The 19,881-nt window shown below is 36.9% G+C and overlaps 2 protein-coding genes across 4 annotated transcripts in view; both read left to right on the forward strand.

Annotated features, from left to right (window-relative positions):
• Nucleotides 1-6,911, forward strand: part of DFC (DHFS-FPGS homolog C) — a 99,471-nt gene extending 92,560 nt beyond the window's left edge. For all 3 annotated transcript variants that reach the window (XM_088897597.1, XM_088897599.1, XM_088897598.1), the window contains 2 exons: nucleotides 6,267-6,463; nucleotides 6,595-6,911. In XM_088897597.1, the coding sequence (XP_088753723.1) occupies nucleotides 6,267-6,463; nucleotides 6,595-6,654 (257 nt within the window). In that variant the 3' untranslated portion in view covers nucleotides 6,655-6,911. The remainder of the gene's footprint in view (nucleotides 1-6,266; nucleotides 6,464-6,594) is intronic.
• A 4,331-nt stretch (nucleotides 6,912-11,242) lies between these two features.
• On the forward strand, nucleotides 11,243-13,196 carry LOC104589586 (protein JINGUBANG-like). Its single transcript, XM_010247947.3, has one exon. The coding sequence runs from the start codon at nucleotides 11,481-11,483 to the stop codon at nucleotides 12,720-12,722; it is 1,242 nt and encodes a 413-aa protein (XP_010246249.1). The 5' UTR covers nucleotides 11,243-11,480; the 3' UTR covers nucleotides 12,723-13,196.
• Nucleotides 13,197-19,881: the final 6,685 nt, after the last annotated feature.

The raw sequence follows: 19,881 nt of genomic DNA on the forward strand, positions 1-19,881 counted from the left end.
AAGAAAATGGTCCTAAAGCTCTGAAAACTCCTCTTCCCTTCGTCGAGGGAGCTGACCCTGAGTCTAATGAATTGCAGGATGTTGGTGGAGAGGGATAAGAATCGGCCGTGAGGATGGATGTGGGTATTCCAGTGTTGGAAACACAGAGAAAGGTTTTCCAAGTGGGTAGGTCGTCAGGAAGTGATTCTTTCACGATGTCTACTTCACAACTTTGTCCAAAAAGGGGAAAGGTCTTAAAACCATTTGTCGCCTGTCAGCAGCTCAATTCCAGTGATTCTAGTCCTACCCCCATCCTACTAGGTATGGGTGTCAATTCTTTTTTAGGTACTAACTTGTCTACTATGCCTATAACAGATATTTCAGCTTCCCATCCAGGAGGTTCTGATGCAAGAGAGAGGGTGATAGTGGAAGGAGGAGAGAGGGTGATGGAAGGAAGTACTAAGGGGGAGGCGGACAGAATTTGGGAGTTGATCTATTCAATGGAGGAACTAAAAAAAAGGAAGGATTCTTAGAGAGATGCGGTAGCCAAAATAAGTTTGAGCAGGGTAAAATTCTTCCTTAGACATTGGCTGGAAAGGATGGAGAAAAGAAAAAGGATGATTGTTGTATTAGGAAAGGGGGGAAAAAAGGAACAAAGAAGAAAAAAATATCTGAAGTGGAAAGGCTAATCTCAGACATTGAGGGGGATTTAGAATTCGGTGGTAGAGGGGATAGGAGGAAGGGCCTAAAATGAGGAGATTATGGCCTTTTCATGGGTTTTTTTGTTATTTTGTCTCGATGAAAATTATTAGCTGGAATGTAAGAGGGTTAGGGAGTGCAAGAAAGAGAAGGGTGATCAAAGACCTACTCCGAAGGGAAAAACCCGATATTGTGCTGTTACAAGAATCCAAAATGATGGAATTAGATGGGAGATGGGTGAGGAGTTTTTGGAGGTCTAGAGGTTTAGGTTGGAGCTCATCTCCTTCTTGGGGAGCCTCGGGGGGGATCGTAACACTGTGGAGGGAGGATGTGGTGGAAGTAGTGGAAGAATTGATAGGTAGATTCTTAGTTTCCATTAAGTGTAAGAATGTAGAGAATGGGTGTGTATGGGTCTTAACCAATGTTTATGGCCCTAATTCCTATAGAGAGAGGAATGAGATGTGGGAGGAACTATATGCAATCAAGGGGCTATGGGATGGCCCTTGGTGCCTGGGCGGGGATTTTAATGTCATTAGATTCTCTGGTGAAACCAATAATCCCCAACAGGTAATTTCAACAAGCATGAGGAAATTTAATGGTTTTATTGAAGAATGTGAACAGAAGGAAATACCTCTGCTGCAAGCCAGTTAGTTACACTTGGTCCCACCTTCAGGAAACCCCTTTGTGTTCGAAGTTGGACAGGTTCTTATTTAACCTTGCCTGGGAGAATAGTTTGGAAAACTTGGTTGCTAGAGTGTTACCCAAGGTCACCTCCGATCACTGTCCTACCTAGATAGGTACCGAGTTTTTTCCTATAGGACCCAAACCTTTTAGATTCAAAAATATGTGGCTTACCCATCTAGATTTTGTGAAAAAAGTGAAGGAATGGTGGGGGGAGGAGGAGAGGGGGGTAAGATGGAAGGGGATCAAGTTTCATAAGAAATTAAAAAGGTTGAGAGCCGAAATAAAAGAGTGGAATAGATATAATTTTGGTAGAATTGAGGAGCAAAAATTGTGCCTAATCTCTCGAATAGAAAACCTGGATGTAAAGGAATCTCAAAATGGGTTGACCGAGGAGGACAGAGTGTTAAGGAGACAATTGAAAAAGGATTTGGAAGAGGTGTTACTGAGGGAAGAAATCAGTTGGAGACAAATCTAGACACAAGTGGATTAAGGAGGGTGATGGGAACACTAGATTTTTCCATGATTTGGCAAATGGGAGACGAAGAAAGAATCTTGTGACCAAGCTAGAGATAGGAGAGGAGGTGATTACCAACTAGGATGACATAGCCAAAAAATTTGTGGACCACTTCAAATCTATTTATAGAAGACCTTTGAGTGAGAGCAGTCGTGGAAGGGGTGGAATGGCCAAGAATTGATGACGGAGTGGCAAGGTGGCTGGAAAGGGATTTCGAGGAAGAAGAGATTAAGAAAGTTGTCTTTCTAATGGATAGATCCAAGGCTCTAGGTCCAAATGGCTTTACAATGGGTTTTTATCAAGACTGTTGGGAGATGTTGAAAGAGGATTTAGTTGAAGTCTTTAAGGAATTTGCAGACAATCACATTATAAGCCCTGGAATTAATGCCACTTTTTTTGCCTTGATACCTAAGAAGAATGATGCCAACCACCCAAAAGATTATAGGCCTATTAGTCTGGTGACAAGCATCTATAAAATTCTAGCTAAAGTGCTCTCGTTGAGGATCAAAACAGTCCTCCCTTCTATCATTAGTGAAACACAGGGGGCTTTCATTCAAGGGCGACAAATAACAGATCAGATCTTAATTGCGAATGAGTGTGTGGAGGAAATGAAAAGGTCTAGTAAGAGAGGTTTCATTTGTAAATTGGATCTTGAAAAGGCCTATGATTTGGTGGACTGGAAGTTTCTATTAGAGGCTATGTGAAGCTGTGGATTTGGGGACAAGTGGTGTAGTTGGATTTTTGGGTGTATCAGTACTTATCACTACTCTATTCTGGTAAATGGTATGGTGAGGGACTTTTTTCCAGCTTGCAGGGGTGTCAGGCAAGGGGATCCATTCTCACCCTTCCTTTTTACCTTAGTAGCTGATGTGATTAGTAGGATCATTACTAAGGCTGACAGTGAAGATGCCATTAGGGGTTGGAGAATAGGGAGACACCAAGTCCCCGTCACCCACCTTCAGTTTGCAGATGACCTAATGATCTTTTGTGAAGGAGGTTTTAGCGAAAAGGTAGCAAACCTAAAGGAGCTAATCAAAGGATTTGAAAGTATTTCTAATTTGAGAATAAATTTGGAAAAGAGCTGCATAGCGGGTATAAATTTGGAGGTAGGGGAGGTCGAGGCTATTGCGGAGTGTCTTGAGTGTTCCACCTCTACTTGGCCTATGTCATATTTAGGGCTTCCTTTAGGGGCAAATCCTAGGGAGAGTAGATTTTGGACCCCAGTGATAGAAAAGTTTGAGAAGAGATTAGCCTCATAGAAGAGGAATTATGTCTCTTTAGGAGGGAGAATTACCCTAATAAGAGCTACCTTGGCTAACTTACCTACCTATTTTTTGTCTGCTTTTAGGATACTAGTTAGGGAAGCTAGGAAACTGGAGAAGTTGATGAGAGATTTCTTATGGGAGCCGGGACAAGAAAAAAAGGATCACTTGGTTAATTGGGAAATTGTGTGCAGAAGTAAAGAAGAGTGGGGTTTGGGACTTGAGAGGGTAACTAGAAAAAATCAAGCTCTGTTAGGGAAATGGTTGTGGCGATGGCCATTGGAAAGAGAGAGATTGTGGCATGAGGTGGTGGGAAGCATTCATGGGAGGTCAGAGAATGGATGGGATGCTGGTGTATCAAGGCAAGCTAACCTAGCAGCACCTTGGAAGGCCATTCACAACACCCTTCCTCAATTCCTCAATTTTATCAGGTATGAAGTTTGTTCTGGCAACATTGTTCATTTTTGGGAGGATATTTGGGTAGGAGACACACCTTTAAAGGATCTGTTCCCTTCGCTATTTTCTGTTTCTTTGTACAAAAAAGAGGTGGTCTCAAAATTTGTCTCACCTTTGGGAACACCCTTATATCCTACTTGGGATTTTGGGTTTCGTAGAGGACTTAGGGATGATGAAGTTGAATCTCTTTCTGTATTGCTTGGTTGTCTTAATCAGGTTTGTTTGGATCCTTCCAAGCCAGATAAGAGGGTATGGACTCCTAGACCCAATGGAACTTTCACTTGTGCTTCTTTCTTCAAGTCCATCTCTCAACTTTCTACTCACCAACCCTTTCCGTCAAAAGAAATTTGGTGCAAGCCAGTTCCCCAAAAAATTATGGCGTTTTGTTGGGAAGTATTCCATGGGAAAGTAAACACTCTAGATAACCTACAAAAGAGAAGACCTTTCCTCTGTATTTCTCCTAATTGGTGTATCCTTTGTAGAGCTTACGGTGAGGATTGTTACCACCTATTAATATCTTGTCCTTTTTCTGCAAACCTTTGGGCTTGGCTACTTTCGTTGTTTGGGAGTAGTTGGAGTCTACCAACAGAAGTTCACATGCTCTTCAACCATTCTACCTTTTATTGGCCTACAACAATAGGGAGAATTATGTGGAGATGTGCTCATGCTGCCTTGATTTGGACTCTTTGGGAAGAAAGGAATATTAGAATTTTTCAAGAAAAGGAAAGTAGTCAGGAATTGAAAGACTGTGTGTTAAATAGGGCAATACATTGGCTGAATACCTTGGAAATCTTTCATCAATTCTCCTTTAATGACCTTTGGAGAAATTGGTCAGCAGTAGCGAGGTGTTCATCTCTAAAGGACAAATCAATTACAAACTGGTCTCCTCCATCCGAAGGCTCACTGAAGTTGAACTTTGATGGAAGTAGCATGGGTAATCCAGGATTATCCGGAATGGGGGGTGCTTTGAGAAATGAGAAGGGAGAGATTTTGTTGCTCTACTCATGTCCCTTGGGAATTGGGGACTCCATCAGGGCAGAACTTTTAGCTGCTGTACAAGGGGTGCAATTTGCAAACCAGCTGGGGGTACAACAACACCTAACAATCGAGGGGGATTCCAAAGTGGTGGTGGGTTGGTTGAAAAATCCTAAAGTGGCTATGTGGCGTTACAAGAATGAAATGAAGAAATTTAGTTGGTTGACAAGGAATATGTTGGCACTGTACAGTGGGTGGGGAGATCAGCAAATACTTTGTCAATGTGTTAGCTAAGCAAGGGGTAAATAGGGAAGAATTGTTTTGGGCTCAGTTGTGATTCTTGCTTTTCTTTCCTACTTTACTTGTAAGATTCAAGGAGGATCTGCAGCTCGCGCCTCTCCCTGGGATGTTGTATGAACTCACTCTAAATCTGCTTTTGAATTAATAAATTTATTATCATTCATCAAAAAAAAATTTGTTGAGTGAGTTGGGTTTTCCAGTTGACGGACCTATGACCCTATTCTATGATAACAAAGCAGCCATAGAAATTGCTGCTAATTCAGTGCTGCATGATAGAACCATAGAAGTAAACACATTGAAGTTGACAAATACTTTATTAGAGAAAAGGTCGTCACAGGTGAAGTGTGTACTCCTTATGTTAGCTCTGAAGATCAACTTGCAGACATCTTTACAAAAGGGTTACACCACTCACAGCATCATGATTTATGTGACAAGTTGGGCATGATTGACATCTATGTCCCAACTTGATGGGGAGTGTTAAAAGGCTGTTAATTCTCTAAGTATAGTACCGCAGGGGTACTATTGTAATTTTCTCCTTTTATTTTTTATATCCTGTCGTCCTAGTATATATACCAAAAGCTGGCACCGCCAGCAAGACTTTTTGACTCTCAGATCTCTCTTCTCTCTTCTCTCTTCTCTCTCTTCTCTCTTCTCTATCTCCTCTCTCTTCTCTCCTGCATAACAGTTTCAATTTAGTATTTGTGAAGATGATGTAAGACATGATTTTTCTTGTGGTTTTGAGGATAATTTGCAGTTGGGTTGCATTGAGGAGTCAGGTTGCCTCCCAACCTTTGTCCGTTAAGACATGATTGGGTTTGCTGATATGGATATTGTATGGGGAGTGTAGAGGAAGAGAAGCAGTTGAGTTAGGTAAGGTGGCAGCAGTGCCTAATGGGAAGGAGATGTAGTAATATTTGATAGAATCAATATTCATGGGGGAGGAGGATGGAAACCTCAGCTTAGTCAAAAGGAGCCAAGACAGACACAGGGAAAAGTCAAAAGGGAAGAGGGGGAACATTCCATCAAGGAATGAAGATAGTTAAAATTGAGTGCTGAGTTGGAACTTGAAACCAGTAGAATCTAGGTTCTTTTTGAATTAACTGAGCTAGATAAAGTGAAGGGGTTGGACTTAAAAATGATAGTGAAGTGGTGTGCTCAGATTGATCTTCTGTTGTTTCTCTTATTTCGTTCTGATAGGAGTTCTAAGCATATAGTTCCCTTTTGTTTTCTTTGGTTTTTTCTTCCTCACTTATGCTTTTCCACAACTTCTATACTCGTATTCTATTGTTCCTACATTAACTAATTCAGAAAAAGGAAAAAGTTACGGGTTTTTTAATTTGAGATTTTGCATGTTGATCTAATTGCTCCATAATTTTTTCTCTCTATTTCCTAATCAGATTCTGGATTGGGTGAAAACTCCAAGATAGATAACCCAGAGGCCTTGCCACTAGATGGATTCCTTTCTGGAGATTATTCTAAGAAATGCAATCCTGCAGATAAGCAATTTACTTTCAGTACAGTGATTCCTTCATTACCATTGACAATAAAATGGTTAAGGGACTCTGTCAAGGAAAACCCTTCCATCAGAATTCAGGTAAAGTAACTTGAAGTTTAGTTGCATGTAGTTGGATATTTATACTATGCATTTATGCAGATGTTCTTTATTCATTTCTGTAATAACTTATGGTTCATGAGGGATTATATGTGCTTCTTGTGGATATGCAGGTCCTTGTTACAGGATCCCTTCACTTAATAGGAGATGTAATGAAGCTTTTGAGGAGGTGATCATAGTTAAAAGGAGACTTAAAATTAGTCTCCTCGACAAATTCCAATTTACAACATGGTTTAAAGCATCATCCTAGCTTCATTCGGAACAAATAAATATTTTATAGTTTTCACATTTTTTGTATGTAATTTAATGATGTTGTATCATTAGAACACAATTAAACCACAGTTTTCATCTTATCCCCATGTCGCTCATCAATTTAGTATTTGGGAATTGATTGAATAAATTGTGGACATATTGCAGTAGTTGCACTTAACATGGTTCTGAATCAGTATTGGGTCATTGTATCAAATGGTTTTCCTGGCTCCCAACATTGGGACTTCTGTAAACCGCGGATTAACTTGTGAACCATTTGATATAACTAGAGTTACTGTGGTTGCAGTCTAAAACACTGGTAGCTTGTGATGTAGGTGGTGAATGGTGATCAAGACATACAGCTTGATTTCCTGTCCTGAAAGCTACAAAAGTTAGCCCTTTTGATAAAAGAATGAGCGCTGAAATTTTGATAAATAAATGGAGGGTTAAAAAAGGATATTGAGGAAGAGAATGTAGAGTAGATCACAGAACAAAATAGTCAGGGTTCAGGGGGATACGCTAGTATTACTGTTTACACCGTGAGATGCTTAGAAAAGAACAAAATGGTTCGTCAGCACCACCCTCACATCTTGAGATGCTGAGGAATGTTGTGTTTGTTTCAAAGAGTCTAAAAATAGTAGGGATGCAATTTGGGCTGGGTTAGTCTGAACTCAACCTGAAGAGGTTGGGTTGGGATGAAGGTCGGGTTAGGGTCAAGGATTGAGGCCCCATTTGTTTGTAGGTAAATATGCATGGGATAAGCAATGGGCCCCACAGTAAAGTTACCCTTATTTTCTTGGGTAAAAACTTCCATCTCTCGGGTGGGTAAGTAATTTTCCCAATTGGGAGAAATTTTTACAAAACATGATGGGACCATTGTACCCATTTTAATAGTTATTTTTGTGGGTAAAAATGTCATTTTATTACCTAGGAATCCTAGAAATCAAAAGAACATGGGTAAGTGCACTTACACGGTGGGAAACATTTACCTAGGTAAATGCACTTACCCAAGTAAGCTGCACTATTGGAAACAAACAAGGCCTGAAAAGTATGATTCCAATATAAAGTTTGGGCTGGGTTAGGATCAAGGTTCAAAGGATTGATATATATAGATTTTAAGAAACCTGTCAATTGCAAGGTTCTAAATATCAACACGGGTCAATACGTGTTGGTACATTTTTTAAGTTTTATTTTTTTTTTCGAAACTGGTTCAAAGGGGATGGTTTAAGGCCCAGGTACCCTCTAACCGGTGGCTGACCCGATACAACCCATAGAAGGGCGTATCAGTAAGCCATCGGCACGATACGGGGCTGATACATATCGGCACGATACAGGGCTGATACATATCGGCCGATAAAGAGCCAATACGTATTGATACTTTGAACCTTAGTCAATAGTAAATAATAGGTGAGAAATAAGATGATCTGTTTGGTTGCTACGACAGGAGTGGGAAAGGAAGCATCTTCACTGAATATTCTATTTCCCATGCGTTTGATTCCAGTGAAACAATGGAATGAGAAAGGAATGAAGTGGGACGTGGGGTCACACACTCACACCAATTCAGTCCTACCCCATTGAGGATAATAAGTTTGACCGCAATTGAAGCTACAGGCCAACAGCAAGGTTAATCTTGAATCCGATTGTAGACCAAAGTTCCCTCCTTTCTTGGTCTCTTGTACTGCTAAAAGAATAACTTGTTAAATATGATGGCTCCTGTTATGTCTCACCAATTCAAGTGAGAGAACTGGGTTTGGAGTAGGAAAAAAGATTGCTCCGGCCTCGGACTTATGTACTGCTAAAAGAATAAGTCGTTTATCTTGTCATATACACTGTATTGCTCCTGTCTTGGTCTCCTGCAATCTCCTAAAATACTGCATCAAACTTGGTGTTTCAGTGGAACCCCAAACAATGGAGATGCAATACTTCTCATTGCAAATGGCTCTTGCCCCTTGATAAAGATTGAAGTAAAAAAATTGCACCCTCCCCTTTAGAAGAAAAGCCTACCGGTCCAAAAAAACAGTTAAAGTTTAGTTGTTAATGGTTTTTGTTCCTTCTTGAAGAAAAGGTTAGGGTTTGTTGCAATCTTTTTTTCTCTCTTTGGTTTACATCGTTTTTTCCTCTTGGATTGGATGGATAAATCTTGTTATTTTTTAAATTTGAAGAAATAATGAAATAGGAGTCTAATCGGAGCCAAACTCTCCATTTGAAAGTTCTACACGCACAAACCGGGGACTGGGATGCTATGTGTAGCTGACATGCAATAATATGATTATCTCTCATTAACTAACTCCATTAATTCTCTCTTCTCTCAATTAATTCTCTCTTCTCTTCTCTCCATTAATTCTCTCCTAATAACAAACTCCATTAATTCTCTCTTCTCTCAATTACTCCAATAAATTACTTAAAAATTATTTACTCTTTTTGTTTTTTATTTCTTTTTTCTTTTTTTCCTTTTCATTTGATTCTCTCTCCTCTCCTCATTAATCTAATAAACCAAAAGCAATTTTCTTAGGGATGATCATTTCAGTACTTAGGCCCAGGTCTGCATCAGGGCCACAAATTTCAAGGCCTATGTGGGCACAGTCCAACCTGTAAACAAACAACAATTTGAAAATTAGTTAATAAAAATATCATAAATAGTTGGATCTAAAAATAATGAGAGAGAGAATTCTAAGACATAGATTCCACCCCTTCCATCATTAATCTATTTTAGCATATTACATACATACATACATAAAATAATAATTTTTTTTTGGAGTAAAACTTTAGTTGGATTGGATGGGGTTAAAATCATAGCTAATCTGATTATTAATTGGATGCAAGTTCTAACATCCAAATATAGGATAATCAGATTTGGAGTCAAATCAGCTATTGGGGTTTTGGAGTCCATTAATAGCCCTAGAAAGTAAGGCCCAAACTAACCCCTAAGCTCAACCTGGAAGCTATAACATATATATATTAGATAATAAATTTTATGTTAATATATAGATCAAAATTTTTATATATTTTTATAATAAATTAAAATTAAATACAAAGTTTAATTTATAAAAGTTCATAGTTATAATTAACATAGGCAAGCCTGTCCCTATCCCAAGTCCATACAAATATTATTATGCTTGGGGTGTGGACCAGGTTGGGCTAGACAACCTAAAAATTGTTAATGAACTATCAAAATCAAGCCCAAGATCTTTTATGTTTTTGCTTCATTAGGCTACATAATGGGGGTAACCCATTCCCCACAGCTCCTTCAGGTTCAATATAAATAATTTTTATCCAAAAATAATGCATGCATAGATTGTGCTCAGTTTGGTTCTATCTAATTAAGAATGTCAAATTGCTATTATTACGGTGCAACTTAGGGGGTTGGCTCAGGTTGAGGATCAATCAAACCCTAACTCAAAGTGTTAAACTTGGAGCTTGGGCTTAAATTAATTTAATTATGATTATAACCTAACTTTATATATTTACTAATATTTAAGTAATTAAGTAATTAACAGTAATTTATTATATTTTTGTTAAAATCATTAGTATAATTAATCTAAATTACTAAATAACTAAATAATTTTTGTAACAAATTACTAAAATAAAGATTGATATTTTAAACAACATTGTATTTCTTCCTCATAATAATTATCAGTTTCCATTGTTTCACTTTTCCTTCACAAATCCTATGCATCGAACGGAGTCCTTGCTAATTTATTATAGAGTTATACATTTAAATGGAATCTTAGAAAAAATCAGATCAAACAACATCAAATTCGCAAATATATATTTGATGCCTTAGCTTTGAAACTTGAACCTGCTGAATTCCTGCCTAAAATCCAGTTTCAACTAGTGGTTCGGCATCTAAGGGGGTATTCAGTAGTGTGATCTCTTTCAACCACTGGACTCCACACCACATCCCATGAGGCATTCTGTTACATTCTTATGTGGTACGCTTCCAAACTGAAAATAAAAAAAATGAGTGTTTGGACCACACCACAATGAGTAAAATTGTAGATATGATGTCATCAACAATCCACTGTTTTGTGGTTGAATCCATAAGATTTCACAGTGAACAGGAATGTTGGTCATATTGGGTTAAGAATTTGTTAAATTTTCAATGAATAAAATTATACAATATCTTGTATGCTATATATATATATAAAGAAGAAAAAAGGGAAAAGGGAAAAGATACAGGTATTAATTTTATTGACACTGTATAGTATATAAATATAGGGATAGATAGATAGATAAATAGATGCCAATGGTCGTATAAAAAGACACCACAATCCCTCCAATATCTGTAACTTTCTTTGAGACCAATTGATCCACGGAAATTACACGCTATCCAAAACCCACCCAAATGGATTGACACCTGGAAAGATTGGGTAGTAGTGGGACCAACCGAATTGTAAAGGAGATATAACAAAGTTCATCAAGGCGAGTTGGTTGGGCAACAAAAATGTCTTTGCCTCTTTGGCCAAGTATCCCCTTTAACAGCCTAATTTTCCACCCAAAGCCAAAAAGCAGGTGACCCCTCAGATGACCTGCTTTTCGTTTAGAGTCCCCTTAGTTTTTTCTCTAAGTAGCCGTTGTACCGCCCCTCCAAAAAAGCGAAATTATTTAAAAAATACAAAAACCATCTCCACAAGCATTCCGTGTTCTCATGTTTCTGTACTTTCTGTCCCCAACTCTATAAACGCAGCTCGGAGTGAGCGATTCATTAATTGTCATCTCTTCTCATGCTCTCCTTCAATCAATAAACAAAATGATGGTACCTCTAACAGATTTCCCTGTAACAGACACGACTCTTTCTAACCCACTACTCCCACAAACCACAAGCAGCAGCAGCAGTAGTGATAATTCTGATGATAGTCGCCACACTTCACATCGATTCGCATTGGAGGATGTTAATTTTCAATTCCACAGCATCCCCATCTGCGGATCATATCGACCTTTGGCCGTCCTATCTGGGCACACTGGATCAGTTTCTTGTCTGGGTCTCTGTGGTGAGTTCATCCTAAGCGCCTCACAAAGTAAGGACATCATAGTGTGGCAACAGCCCCAGCTGAAGCAATTTGCCAAGTTTGGACAAGGTGATGGGTCTGTTAAGGCTCTCGTGGCCGGCGGCAACAAAGTATTCACGGCGCATCAGGATAGCAGGATCAGAGTCTGGAAGGTCTCAAGAAGCTCAGAGAATATTTTCAAGCTTGTTGCAACATTGCCAACTACGAAGGACTACTTGGGCAGATTCATGAAGCAGAGCAATTATGTCCAAACTAGGAGACACCACAGACGTTTATGGATTGAGCATGCTGATAGTATTTCTTGTTTAGCAATCGACAATGGCTTGATCTATTCAGGATCTTGGGACAAGACCCTGAAGGTGTGGAGGGTCTCGGACCTCAAGTGCTTGGAGTCCATAAGAGCCCACGACGATGCAATTAATGGGTTGGTTGCAGACAAGGGATTAGTGTACTCGGCTGCTGCTGATGGAAAGATCAAGGTCTGGTGCAAGGATGCCAAGAGCTCATCACATTGTCTGAAAGGAGTATTGGAGGGACACAAGGGTGTAGCTTTGAATTCAGTGATCGTGTGTGAGGATGGAAGGATGGTGTATGGAGGTGGATCAGATGGGTGTGTGATGGGGTGGGAGAGAGATGAGGATGGTGGTAGTTGGAAGTTGGTTTGTGAGCTAAAAGCTCATAGGATGGCTGTTCTGTGCTTGTGTTCCATTGGGGAGTTTGTTTGCAGTGGTTCAGCTGATAAGAGCATAGGTATATGGAAGAGAGAGGCTGGTGGTTGGCTTTCAAGTTTTGGAGTTTTGAGTGGACATGAAGGACCAATCAAGTGCTTACAGGCCTCAACTGGTGGTACTGAAGGTGGGTTTTTGGTATACAGTGGAGGTCTTGATAGAAGCTTGAGGGTTTGGTGGGTTCTCAAAGAGAACTCTGGAAAGGGAGGGGAGAGGAATTCTGTGATACCAAGTACAGAGCATATCTTGAGTTGAGGGGTTTTCCTTCTTTTTCTTTTGCTTTTATGTTTTTCTTATTGGGTTTTCTCACTTGTAATTTACAGGGAGAGATGGACACTGTTCTTTTTGCATTTACAGTGCTCCCCATATTGATCTTGAATTGGGTTTTTCATTCTTTTTATGTAATTCTTGAGGCTCAGTTTGGAAAGAGTACAAATGCAAATATCTACAGTGCTAATACATATAAAATAATACAAAACATAAGGTTTTGCACTCTACATATTTGAATTTGTACTCCTTCCAAACTGAGACTGAGGGTTTGGGTTAAAAGGGATGAGAGTTTACAAGTCTTCAGTTGTCTTCCGGTGTTGGGTTTCCTTTTATTTGATGGCTTGGTTATAAGAATTCAGAAACAAATAGAAATGTCAATGCCACATTGGCCATGAGAGGAATATCTTTTCACATTAGTCTTCTTCCTTTTTATTTGGGAAATGTAATTAGGGTCTGAGGGATTTCATTCATCTCGAGAAAATAATAATATTCTTTCTAGTTTTCTTCATAAAATACTGTCATTTTCTCTGGCATTATGTGCTTTTTAATTTGCTCAATTTTTTGTAAATTAAACTCTGAAGTATTCACTTCCTTCTTTCCTCCAAATCAAATATGTTGAAGCTGCATTTGGTTTAAGGGAAGATTTTGGCGGGATGGGAAAGGATGGGATGCGATGAGATGAGAAAGGGAAAATGGGTGGAAATTTTCCATGTTCCATTGTAAGGTTGCAAAAGTGAAAAAAGGAAAATAGTGGGAAAATCAACCCTAATAACTATTAATTAATTAATTAGGTATTTTGGAATATTTTTATTATTTTATATTTACTGTTAATTATTAATATTTTATTGATTAATTTTATAATTAATTATTAATTGTTTTAATTATTTAACATTATTATTATTTATTTACTCATTAATTACTTAGTTAATTAATTATTAACTTTTTTGTTATTTAGTACTTTATGATCAAATTATTTAAAATTAATATTTTATTCTTTATTAGTTGATATTTAATTATTAATATTTTGTTTTATTAATATCTATGCTTTAATTAATAATTTTACTAATTTAATATTAATTATGAATAATTTTTCATTGATTAATTATTTTATTTAATTTTGTTTTAATTAAATTATTAATAACAAAATAGTTATTTCATTATTTTGTTAATTAATTAATTATTAACTATTTTTTGTTAATTGTTAATTAATTAATAATACTATTATGTTTTAGTATTTTATAATCAATTATTAATTTTATATTATTTATTAATTATAATATTTTAATTTTTATTAATTTATATTTTTAAATAATCAATAATTTATTAATAGATCACGGGTCTAATATTAACTCTTAGAAATACTACAAGGTATGTGATTTTTATTGTTAAACAAGCTTCCCCCTCCATAATCCCACAATTTTTCCATCCCATCTGGTGACATCCAACAGACCAAACATGAGAAGGAAAGAATATTTCAAAATATTCTATATTTTCCCATCCCATCCCAAAAATCAAACGGAGCTTGAGTGTTGTCTAGTTAGGAAGAGAACTATTTTTTCTTGGTGGGCCATGCATTAGGAAGACTTGAAAATCAAATGGGTTCTAGGATAATCTTTTTATTTAGTGAAAAATGGGCTCTAGCCACTTGGTCATTGCCCATGGACTACTTGGTTTTACAAGCACAGATTGATTAAAAAACATACTGACAGGATCCAAGAAAAATCAGATACTTTTTTTATACAAATAGAAAAATCAGATGTTTTTTCTTTGTGAGAAAACAAAAATAGATGCTTATAAAAAGTACAAAACCAAAGAAAGGAAACTCTAATACCAGTAGGAATAGGGAAGCTGGGGCTGTGCCATATATGGAATTTTACATTGTAATGTTTATTACTCTTACTGTAAGATGGCAGGAAGTTGGTGACTCACGGAAACTGGAGGGTCCATACTAGGCCAATCATGATACAGCATGTCAGCCTAATACATGGTTTTTAAAATTGACTCAGATAATGAACCGGTCAGGGGTCCGGTTCCTGGGTTGAATGGTTTAAACGGTTCAACTGCCTGGATCAATTGTTTGTTGATCAAATCAACGTTTTTTAGCAAAAATCCAGTTTTGGAGAAAAATAAATCTGACCGATTTCCAATTTTTTCGGTCTAGTCCGATTTTGATAACCATAACCTGATATGTAGGCCCCATTTGTAGAGAGGAGCAGATGTGGGGCATGTGATTTAGCCCAATATTACACGAGTAGAACCGTAGACGATTCAAACTTGGATGTGCACGCTTTCTTTCAAAGTTGAAGTTGTCTTTTCCTTTGTCCATGCCATATATTATTTGATGGAATTGGGATCTGTTCTTCACACAGGCGCCTCACAGATACATTCCACTGTTCATTCGAAACATTTTCTATAAATAATAATACTCAAATACAAGAGATGTTTCTAATGCACCATAAAATGTGTCGATGCAAGGCGCCATGTGTGCTATTTGATGTGGCATCCTGCCCACCATTAGTGGGTCTAGGGCCCATCGGACCTGATGCCACCTGGCTTGTGGGACAAAGTGTTGCTCCGAGCAAATCAATATCATTGTAAAATGAAGGTAGATTAGAGGGTTATTAAGGTACGTTACATGAGTCCGGACTCCGGATCTGCTACTCACCGACTTGCACATCTCCCCATGTATAGAACAGTTTTCGTATTTATATGTTATTAAGGTTCAAAATATCGATAAGCTCGTTATACCGGTAGGGGTGTATCGGGTATTTCAATAATTGTTTTTTTATTTTTTTTTATTTTTTTTTAAAACTGGTTCAGCCCTTCCATTCCTTGAACCGGTCAGACTCCCGATACACGCATTGTAGGGGTGTATTGAAAGGGTCCCAGAATGATACATGTCAGCCCATATCAGCCTGTATGAACTGATACATATCGATATTTTGAACCTTATATATTATTATTCAGGAGGAAATATTTCCAACACACAGTGAAATATGACTATGAGGTCCGTGTGAAATGCGCTGCTTTGCGAGGAGCAGATCCAGAGTCAAGTTACATATTACTATCCTTTACTTTGGGGTAATGGAAATTACTCCCCTGAACTTTCATTTTCGCTAAAAGACACTGGATTTTTAGTTTTTAAGAAAGACCCGCGAGGAAAGAAATTCATTTACCAAAATATCCACCCACCCAAGAATTTCCTATTAAATGAAAATTGCAACCAAAAAATCAAAAAAACTTCTGGAATTGCAAAATAAAAAGAAAAACAAAACGTTCAACTAAACTAATAAGAAATGGAAATTGAAAAAGAAAATTGCTTAAATGAACCCCAACACTTGTTTTAGAAAATTCTTAGAAAAAAGATAATTTGAGGATTTAGAAAAGCTTAAACTTCAAAGTTAACTGATGGAATGCTGATAAGAGGTGTCTTTATTGTAAATAAAAGTTCAGGGGATAATTTCCACCCCAAAGTATAAAATAGTAATCTGTAATTTACCCAATTCTAAACCCACAGATTATATCATGGATAGAGAAAATCAGATGATTAAGGTTAAAAGCTCTCTGATCTTATTGTTCATGTAACATTACATTTTTGGAAATGGAAGCATTTTAAAATGGATTCAGCCAATGAAAACCATCGCTTCAATCTAGAGTAAGGTTTAAAGTATAAATATGTATATTATTTTCGGTATAGGCGTTATGTGAAATGCTAGAGAATACCTACATCTTTGAACCTTGATCTTTATTTGGACCTTAGGCTTAGTTTGGTAAGAGCATAAATACAAATATGTACATAGTAAAGCCTTGTATTTTGTAATTCTAAATCTATATTCGCACTAAGGTTGACCATAGTCAATTCAAGGTTTTGGAATCAAATCCTACTTTGTGAAGGTTCCAGAGTTGATTCTAGCCTTGGCAGTTCTGGGATCAGTTCCGAGATCTACCCATGCAACCTATTATTTCTTTACTCTTTTCTTTAAAAAAACCGCATGTTCTTTAAAAACTTGATTTTCAATAACTATAATATATAGTTTAAACTTTAAAATTTATATAGTCTTTATTGATTGAATTAAGTAATTTAATATGTAGATTATCATAATATATTAATATATGGTTTTAGGGCTGTAAATGGAGCAAATTGGATTTGGTAAATGGTATATCTGATCCGATCTGATAAGAAATTCGACCGATCTAAATTCAATAAGAATTCGTTGGATTTTCAAGAGTATGATTCAAGTTCAAATTCAAATATCTTATTGGATATCCAATTCGAATCTAATTCAGTTAGCTTTGTTATAAAAAAATTTATGATATAATATAAATAATATATTATATTATTTATATAATATAATAATATATTATAATATATAATATAATACTTTATAACTAACAAATTGGATCAGGTCATGTTGGACCGGATTTAGGTATATCTGAATTCGATCCGTTAACTAAATTGATCGACTTTCTGATATGATCTGATTTGTTAGGATCAAGAGAGGTATCCAAATTCAGCTCTTATCGAATTGGATTTGGATCAGATCGGGTCCTATTTGTTTGCAACCCTATATGGTTTAAAACTTATCATTATAATTTAAAGTCTGAAAATATTACCTTTTACAATACTTATTTATACACATTCAAATATTAAAATGAAAACAAATGATGAAATCACTTAAGTAACTCAATTATCAAATGAGGCCATGGCATTTGTAGCCATGACTGCTTGGGTTTAAATAGTCATATCCTCAAAAGAATTTTGGGGTTTATTCCAAAGCAAGTTCGATTTCTAGGCTGGTTCATCAAATAGGTTTAGGTAGGATAAACCCCTAAATCACTAAACCATGGAACCAACCTAAGTAGGGGTTGGTTTTAAAATTTTGGAACCAAATCCTACCATATAAATTATAATAGATTGGGTAGGGTCAATTCAAAGCCATTTTTAAGAATTTGGAATCAAATCCTACCCAATTTGCAATGTACAAATTTATATTTGTACTTTTTCCAAACTAAACCTTAGGAGGATAGATTTTCAAATTAGGTGATACATAGAATGCAAACCTATGGTGCATGAACTGCACTGTTAAGTAAAAATCTTGCACCATTGATAAAGTGATATGTCACAATTGAATCTTTGATATTGATAAAGTCATTAATAGTATACACCTCGTAGGAACCAATGAAAATAAATACACCATATAAATGAAAGTCACTTATTCGATGCATTCCATATATCGGGCCTTGTTGGAACGATACATTTCAGCTGATACAGCCCAATACATTGCGAGTTTTAAACCTTATATGGTTTGTTGAAATTTTAATTTAACATGTAACAAATATTTGAAAATTAATCTAATTGGACTCTACATCCAATACTAAGAATTAGAGTTAGGGAGTAATGATTTTCAAAATCCCGCAATACATGGAAATTATGAATTAGGGAGCAAGGTTCTAAATATCGACATGGACTGCGTCGGTACATTTATTTTTTTTGAAACCGGTTTAGAGGGGTCGGTTTAAAGCTCGGCTACCCTCTGAACTGGTGATTGACCCAATACAACCCCTGAAGGGACATATCGGTAAGCCATTGGCACGATACATACCGATACTTTGAACCTTGTTAGAGAGTATTAATTCAATACTCATGGATGAATGTATCAACATGAACACAAAAATTGCACATCACACGATTCTAAGGGATGATGCTCATAATATTAAAGTCAGGCTTCAAAGATTTAAACCAGGCCTTGTCTAGAAAGGTATTAACATTTGAAAGTGGCCTTTCGCCCTAAATCATGGTATTTGGCGTTTTGGTGGGTACAAATGTATCGCATGATAAGCACTCATTAGTTGCAATAATTTGAACTTTTGTCTATACTTCGAACCTTTTGATTTAGAGAAGACAAAGGAATCATGGAAAGAAAAGGTGGAGACTGTTATCCCTTGCACTGGACCACCCCAAAAGCTTTCTGCAATAGAAAGAGAGAGCTTTGGTTTATTCCATTTGAAAGCAAGCAAGTGGCCGGCCGGCTGGCAACAAACATAAAAGGAGATGCCATGCACCAACCCAAACCCTCTTTCAAAAGTATCCTTTTCTGAGTCTTCAATTCTTCACAAGAAGGACCACTCAGAAAGTACAAAATCCATCCATACTCAGAGCTTCAAGAAGAAAGATTTTGAGTAATATATGAAACCATCCAGAGATGAAGTAAACACGAGGCTATGAATATGCCCTTTAGTGGAGGGGACGCGTCCAACACAAACTTGTGGCTGATCAAACAAGGGATGGAAGAATTGTGTTTTCAAAGTAACTTATTACCTTTCATTCCAGTGCCTGAACTGTGTATTAATTAATGGGACTTCAGCCCATGTGGTAGGTATGTCTGGCATGAAAGAGGATGCTTGACAACAGAATATAAGAATTAAACACTTGGGTTGTGTTTGGTTTGAAGGAAAAAGTAGGAAAATATAAAGAAAACCTTTATAAACCTTGTATAAGTTTCCTTATCCTTATGTTTTCTTTTCTTTTCTTATCTTTTCCTTCAAAGCAAACATAGCCTTATATGCAACCCTAAAAAAAGAGGAGAAAGAGAAAAGAACATAGAATCCATCATTAAGAAAGTGCATCCACAATAATTTTAGTACTGGAGACAAATTCCCAGAAAAGTATTCTTTGTCAATCAAATTCCCTTATAGAGAGCATCAGCGTGCATGTCTATATCTCAATTCAGATTTCAGAAACGTTTGTGATTTACTTCTGGAACTCTTTTCCTTTGGTCCTATACAGTCTTTAACTCTGACATGCACTCTGGGGGTGATTGTGAAATCGTAAGTTGCCACTCATAAATCATATCTGACAGTCCAAGTTCCAGTTTGAAATGTGATAACAGTCACAACACTATGGTTTTAGTGATGTAAGCTGCCCAGACAACTTCTTGTACTTCTCTAAGACCCGGATTAAACACATCGTCTGAATCAAATAGTTAGTAAGGATTACTAGCTAGGGACATCAAGAAGTAGGAGTCCAGTCAAAAAAAAAAAATAGTAAGAAAAGAAAAATGAGAGTCCACAATGGTGTACAATGCAAAACCAGCAGTCAGCAGAGAAATACTAATTAAATTAGCTAAAATCCAGACTCAATGAA

Source organism: Nelumbo nucifera, chromosome 2, assembly GCF_055504915.1.
Source record: "Nelumbo nucifera cultivar China Antique chromosome 2, China Antique-T2T, whole genome shotgun sequence".
NCBI classification, from domain to species: Eukaryota; Viridiplantae; Streptophyta; class Magnoliopsida; order Proteales; family Nelumbonaceae; genus Nelumbo; species Nelumbo nucifera.

What these genes read in the sequence shown, in the direction of transcription:
- LOC104589586 (XM_010247947.3), top strand. Translation starts at nt 11,481, where the DNA reads ATGATGGTACCTCTAACAGATTTCCCTGTAACAGACACGACTCTTTCT.